The sequence below is a fragment of the Montipora foliosa genome, chromosome 12 (assembly GCF_036669935.1).
Source record: "Montipora foliosa isolate CH-2021 chromosome 12, ASM3666993v2, whole genome shotgun sequence".
NCBI lineage: Eukaryota > Metazoa > Cnidaria > Anthozoa > Scleractinia > Acroporidae > Montipora > Montipora foliosa.
Genome location: NC_090880.1, coordinates 2,186,905 through 2,194,404, shown reverse-complemented (window position 1 = coordinate 2,194,404; position 7,500 = coordinate 2,186,905). Strand labels below are relative to the sequence as shown.

Below are 7,500 nucleotides of genomic sequence, written 5' to 3'. Positions count from 1 at the left end.
TGAAGAATCGATTCTTAATGCTAGAAATTGTAATCAAAATGAGAAAGTGTGCCATTTACGTAAGGACTCAAATTTTATAATCTTTACATAATGTAAAACTGAAGACTTCTTTAAAGATACAGTGTAAGCGACAGCTTGATTATCCAGCCAACGCAACACACGTTGTTCTCCAGGTTGTAATACTGTATGTGTGCGTGAGAAATTATTTGTTTGATTTTGAAAAAGGTTCAATTGTATCTCTTTTCGTCTAAGCCTGACTTTATTTTATTTGGAGACCTGAAATTCAAACTTGTGCGATTGTCTTCGTTTTATCATCGCCATTTTGGTTAAAAGCAGGTATTCCTTCTACATACATTGTATTATTGTTAAACTTGTCAAATTTCAAATTTAATCGCAACATTCTTGCAAGGCATCGGAGCCTTTGTCGGTACTATTTTGAGACCAAACGTACCGACGAATAATTTAAGAATGGTTTCTTTTTTCATCGCTTTTCATCAGCAATAAATTGTTATATCATAGCAATTGCAGCAAAATACATTTTTGCGTCGTTTTATCAGTCGTGCAATAGTCTACTTGACTTCCATAAATATTTTTTAATTGCAGCATGTTGATTATGCATGCAAAACAAATTTAAGAATAGACTGTAGTTAGTGGAGAAAAGAAGTCTCTTACTTATCTGAACACTCATCGTTTGCATACGAATTTTAACAAATGCAAAACCAGCAAGCGAAACAAACTTTAGAATGTTCGAACCATCTTTGCTCCAGTGCTCACGTTGCGCTTTCACATGCAACTCTTTTCGCAGCGGGCATCCACTCGTGATAAATTTGCATAACCACGCCGATATGCACCAATGATTACCCAGAGCACGAAAACAATCTTTTCAGTTTAGATCAAATAATTTTCGACTACTTCAGGGGTTTGATATCCTGGGTTCTTTCCTTGGAGTGTTTTTCTTTTTTGTGATTTATTACACTAAACAACCTTAAGCTTAGAAAGTAATACTGCAGTAGGATACCACAAGAAGTCGTAACTTGGTCACGCAAGGTTTTCGAGCCGTTCACCCCTTTCAGTTTGTAAATATTGTCAAAACCCTCTCCTGTTTGCAGGATATCGAAATAATGAATAAATAGATGTATGTTCCGTGCGCTGAGCTGCAAAAAACAAGCGGACATATTCTCCCATAAACTTAAATGTATAAAATGACGGCGAAGTCCACGCAAGTGGGACAAGCGTAGAACCTTCGAATGAATAGTCCACCATAAGTCTTCGAAATAATCACTGCAATCAAAATACAAATGCATGTTGCAAAGAAGGTTTCAAATGTGGTCGGAATCTAGCTACAGTAAGGATATTCCTTTCGCATGTAAAAGGTAAAGGAAACCAAGGTGCATGATTAGCGGCTATAACCCTCTTTGCTGTTCGCAATTTTCAGCCAAAACTTGTTCAGTTTCTGTTGTTCGGTGGGATTTCAACATTACAATCTACAATAGCTTATCGAAACACAAAGTCAACGGAAACCCAACTCTACCGCGGAATTTTAATTACCGAGGGTTTACCTCCGTTGACTTTCCCGCAGCAACTTTGGAGCCTAGCCGTAAATTTCCCTCGGCAGAAAAGCGGCCTACCGCGGGAATACCGAGGGAAAGTCGCGACAGGGTGACGCGGCAATGACGCGGTAAAGGGGTCAGTACTTCCAGGCGGTACTGTAGGTTTCTATCTTTCAGGCCATGTGCATGCAGAAAGCCCCTACATGCACCAAGAACTTCCCATGTTGAAGTGAGGCATATGGTTAACAGTTGCATAACTACTGGGTTGCCGCAAACCCAGTCGGAATCTGTCTTTAATTTCGTCGTTTTTTTATTTTTCGTTTTCTTTTTTTTTTTTCTTTTTTTCCGTGTCGGTAAAAGTCTTGCCTGTCACTCCCCAGCTAAGTGGTGTCTTTGTGCATAGAGCCTTCTGAGCGTATTTTCGTAGGATCGAGAGGGTAGTGGGAAATGCGTAGATTTCTCTGGTGGACACAGTAGAACGATTAACTTAACCGGCAATGGCGTCGAAAGTCATGTAACGCGAATGGCGTTTTAGTGGATCTTTGAACAAAATATACCCTTATGAAGCTCAATAATGGCACGTCAATTGGATATACAGGCGATGGAATCTTAAAAGCGACGAGTAATGGACTTCGACAACAATCTATCGCCCGTCGAGCCGAAATCAAAGTAAGCTGTATTTACCTGAAGTACATGGTAACTTCACGCACGCAATGAAATAGGAAGAGGTTTTCGCCTCTAAGAGCAAATATGTTGTTTGTTCCAATAAATTTTTCGCTGGAAAAGGATTCTGTGGTATTTTCAGCCTCTGTGAATAATAATATCATGTTGTGTATTGAATTTTCAAGCTTAAGGTTTAAATGTGATATGGGAGAAGTTTTTCAGTATTGCTCTGTAAACAGGAAGGGTTCACAGGCCTGTTGGAAGCGTGCTTGAGTTTCAACAAAATGAGCCCCAAAATCAGTGAAGAATTGTGACGCAGTTGAATGATAAAGTAGCTGCTATTTCCAAAATGATGGAATTACCTGGTTAGAATAAATAACGTCGTACGCGTCTTGGAGAGTAAATTTTGACTTTGCATAAACAAGACTTGGGCGATTGTGATCTTTGTTTTGACTTCGCTCATTTCATTGTCAAACTTTATAACACTTGACAGAAAAAGAAACTTACAAAAACCCGGTATCTTGCCATCATTTGACACAGATACTTCACTGTTTGGCGAGTAAACATGCCGTAAACATGAGTAAACAAACTTCATCACGGCGCCCGCTGAATTCCGGCGATGTCACTTTCGATTTTGCGATTCATTTGTGCAGCCAAAACTTACAATAACAAAATTGAACGTTGCAAAAATCCCCCAAAATGTTTTGTCGCTGATCGTAACTTTTTATATTCTATATTCACGGTTCAAAATAAATGTTGTTTTCATGTCATAAATATGTTATTCTCGAGCGATCGTCCTGGAAACTTCCTTCTGCTCTTCCTAAAAACTGTGTATCAATATTTATTTACTTTTGCATCAATATTTGTTTTTGCATAAAGCAAGCTAACAAAATCTGTACCTTGCTGAGTTCGCATTTGTTAGCGTTAATAGTATTTTCGGTCCGATGCTTCTGTTTTACGAGGGGTACATTATTTTGGTCTCCCATCCAAACACTAACCCCGCCCAACAGGGCTTAACTTCAGTGAACGTCGGTATTACGAAGCTGTCAGATGCTCAGAGGGCACGCTTAAACTTGTGGTGAAAAGAAGTTTATCAACATGTCAGCCCAGAAGCCAATGTTTCTCACTTCCCATTTATTTTCTTCAATCTTTCTGGGTTCAGTACTTTGCTAGTAACCACATGTCTTCTCAGACTATTTACCCAAGACTTCTACCATGGCACTACAATGATAGACACTACCAAAACAATATCGTGCACTGTTAGAGCTACATATTACACAAGGACAGATCTGTTTCGTCGTACGAACGTGTGAGGACCTGTGAGCCAAAGGGCCTCGTCTGGTATGACTTCTTAATGACCCTCCAACTTGAAAAAAATTGCCTGGAACGGTGCACGTACCACAGGCAACCCAGTGTACCCTCAGGGAGTGTCTAGTTATACTTACAGCATTATCATCTTGAATCAAATCCCAGAGTAAGGTCTTCCCTTCATCACACACTGTGTTTAGATCAAATCCCAAGCTCCTTTCTCTCTCATTGCCCTCATCCTGCATGACCCGCAGAGCAGCAACTGTCTTGAGTTGGGTCAGTTCATCCTCGACACCTTCCGCATCAAACTCATCCAAATCCCTCCTGTCTGAAAGAGAGCTGCCATGGCTGTTTGTACAGCTGGTGCTGTCAATATCACCTTCTTCTCCACCTGTCTTTTCCTGACTGGAGTAATCTTCAGTTTGGCCATGATATGACTGTCTGAGCTCTGAAGGGTGTGGCAGTTCCTCTGTGTCCATTTCAACACTACCTTGCGAAGAAAGACTTGAGAGAAAAAGAGAAAAAGAGGTTCACAACCAACCTCACCTCTAAAGCAACAATTGAAACAAGGAACAAACCCATGCTGGCAGGAAAAGCAGAGAGGACTGCAAGGACATTGAGGAGATTTGGTCTAAATTTTACAGGATAACTAGAGAATTTCAAAGTTAATGACAAAGACGATACATACTGAGTATATTTTTGTGGATGGGGCATTGGTGATTCATCCAAATCAAGCTGCTCTCCATCACAGCTAATGTCACTCAAGCTGCCACTTCTACTGCTACTCTGGCTCAAGCTTGCAGTGCGACCAAACTTCCTCTGCATAACTGAGGAGACCCCTGCACTGGTGGCACCTGAGAAAAACGAATTCACTCATTCAACCATTCCTACATTCAAATAGACTACAAGCCCACTACTGTCAATTATCAGAAGGCCTCTCCACTTGTTAAATTTTCTGGGGAAGCCAAGAACTGTAAATGTGACCCTTCACGCGAAAAGGCGGCTTATGAAAATTTCACGATCATGCCGATTTCACGGCAGAAAACCGCGAAATTATATAAATCAAGCAGAAATACCGTGAAATTCCTTTAAAACAGCGTGAACTCGGCGTGAAAATTTATCATACCACCGTGAACTAGTCCACGCTGGGCAGTGAAAAAATTCACGCCGTGGAAAAAAAGTCCTCCTCAAAATTATTTAATTTCATTATCAATACGTTGGGTTTGGATTTCTGGCAGATTTCGAGTGTCGAGCTAACTGCTCAAAATACACTTAAATCCAAACATAGTACGAGTAATTTTTCCTAGAATCCAAGGCAGCGAGCAGTGCGTAAATTTTTACGAGAAAATCGAACAACATTATTCCCCAAAATTTGCCACCACTTGTAACAAGATTTTCTGAACATATTCGTCAAGGTTTGTATTTCATCGCATTGAAAATTAAAAGCGCTTACCATTCAATAAATTGAGTCAAGACATTGACACGTGGTATCGGAGTAATGTAACTAACGATCCACTCCGAATTTCAGGGCTGTGCAATATTCCGAACTCAAGTTATTCGTCAAAATTATATTATTTGGTATGGAGACGCTCTCTGTTAAATTCTAGACACTTCTGTCTTCTCGTCACCTCTTGCAGGTTTTCATTGTCACACCATCGATCATCAACACCGTTCACCAAATAAAGTCAACATTCAACGAGATAAAAGAAGGTGAATATTGAAAGAGTCTCGCAAAGGTTCAGGTCTGTGGGATGTTTTGCGTGGGAGATATTCGAAGAAACGTTTTACTCCAAATCAAATTTATAACGCTTTTCATGGATAAGCGCAAATAAGGCAGACTAAAGATAACAAAAACATATGTCAGGGCTCGAAATTGCGACCGATATGGTCGCCAATGCGACTAAAACTTTTAACTTGGCGACTGAAAATTCGAGTTTAGTCGCCACTTTGGCGACTATATTCCTCTGATAAATAAAACACGTAAGGTGAGAAACAATTTCCTTAGTCTCATTTCTGCTTTTCTGCAAAAGGAAATGCAAATTAAATATGTTTACCTTTTTCCAAAAAACTTGAATCGTGACCTCTGAGAGTACATTACAGCGGCTTTCGCCTGGTGATCGCGGGCGCAACATTTTGTTGAAAGGCCGCTGAATTTAAAAGCATTCTGTCGCAGATTTGGTCGCAAGGAACCGGCTTTCACCATGTCCTCGATCAAGTGAGACGAGTCTACACCGAAAGTCATGAATTATTTATCACAAGAGAAGGTACACTGAGCGATTTTCGTAATTTGCTGCAGTCTAGAAATTACCAGGAAACAAAATCGTTGTTAGAATGCAAACAAGAAGCATTTCAAAGCCTTTCAAAAACGTTTGTTCCGAGCGTACGATTTCTCGCGTGCGATGTGAAAGATGCAGTTGTTCCTGGCCAAAGTAACCCTAAAATGTTCTTATTACTTTGTTCGCTTACTGCTTAAGGTACATGTAAGATTGTCACGCAGAAGTGCTCAGGAGTTTTTTCTTTCGTGTTTTCATGTTTTGAGTCATTCAAGATCGAGTATTTCGGTCTGTCCCACAACCGCAGCTGTCACAATCTACCAGAAGCCGAACAACAATGCTAATTACATGAGGCTCTAATCTGAGTTCCTGTTCTTGTACTAGCTGGCGACTGCATTTTTGCATTTGGCGACCATGTTTTCTTTGATAGTCGCCAAAAGGCGACTTGGAATTTTTTGTAATTTCAAGCCCTGTATGTCATCGAGTTTTGCCATAAAAAGCCTGTAGCCATCTTCTGAAGGCTCATAACATCTATGTGAGTACAAAATCTCAGCGGATAAATTCCTTTTTTAACCTACGTGACAGCATTTTTGGCCGCAGACCCTGATCAGGGGATGTCAATTTCATTCCGTATTTTTGACCAAACGTTGATTGTGCAGAATTGAGGAGAATCCCTCGTTCGGTGTCTAGTGCAATTTTGGATGCTTCCCTCTCCTCCTACACTGAGAAACTGTAATAAATAAACTGTTTTGCTTGGTAGTGTAATTCATGTCAGAATCGTCATTTTCATCCAAATTATAGATCGTCGTGCCATCAACAAAGCAAAATAATTGTACCAACTTCGATTTTGCCGAAATTAACAAAACGGCGCCCCATACAATTTACTTAAAACTTTTCACACAAGAGAAGATATATTAAATACCATTATTCGATTTCTGAAGAAAAACATTGTTTTTCCTAGTTTACCGCAATTTTAATTCCAAAACCAGACCACAAAATTTTCCTGTTATTCTGGATGGCGTAGCAACATAATTTCACGGCGAGAACATGAGAAAGTCCGCGACGTGACTTCATTATTTTCAAGGTCTTCAATTTCACGCCGTGAACTTTTTCATGGCAGTAGTGATAGCGAACATGCCGTGAAATTTCAATTTCACAGAGTGAAATATTAAATTCACGGGCCGTGACCATGAAATTTATTTCACGGTTCACTATGAAATCCATAAGCCCCCTTTTCGCGTGAAAGATCACAAAATAATAAAGTATAGAGTAAAGAACTCACTGGATGTTAGTGGTCCACGGACAGGGCTGGTCGTATGTGCTGCTGGGCATGCATCAGCAACAGCAGAAGATAAACCTGCTCTCCACACAATTCTGGTCAGGAGAGAGGCAAGATAGAGTGTCTGTCGTGTATGTGCATTGGGCGGTAGTTTCGAGACCAGGTCCAGCAAGTAAAGGATTGATGGCATGTCCATATGCTTCGTAAGAACTGTTAGTAAGTCATGAACATATCGGCTGGCATGCTTGAGCTGTATTTTAAAAAATTGTAGAACATACTATTAACAATGTAAAAGGAACTTTACTGGAAAGTACTCGGTGAAACTGGACTACACTACGCTACAAACTGATCAACAGGAGAACTAAAAACAACCAACAATGCCTCCCAATAAAATACACAAAATGAACAGCCAGGGTCAAAGCTTAAA

The 7,500-nt window shown here is 40.1% G+C and overlaps 1 protein-coding gene across 2 annotated transcripts in view; it reads right to left on the bottom strand.

Annotated features, from left to right (window-relative positions):
* The window catches only part of LOC137979214 (ubiquitin carboxyl-terminal hydrolase 34-like), a 113,819-nt gene that overhangs the window by 82,457 nt on the left and 23,862 nt on the right, over positions 1–7,500 (bottom strand). For both annotated transcript variants that reach the window (XM_068826418.1, XM_068826417.1), the window contains exons 12-14: positions 7,077–7,323; positions 4,210–4,375; positions 3,659–4,025 (exon numbers count right to left, since the gene is read on the bottom strand). In XM_068826418.1, the coding sequence (XP_068682519.1) occupies positions 3,659–4,025; positions 4,210–4,375; positions 7,077–7,323 (780 nt within the window). The remainder of the gene's footprint in view (positions 1–3,658; positions 4,026–4,209; positions 4,376–7,076; positions 7,324–7,500) is intronic.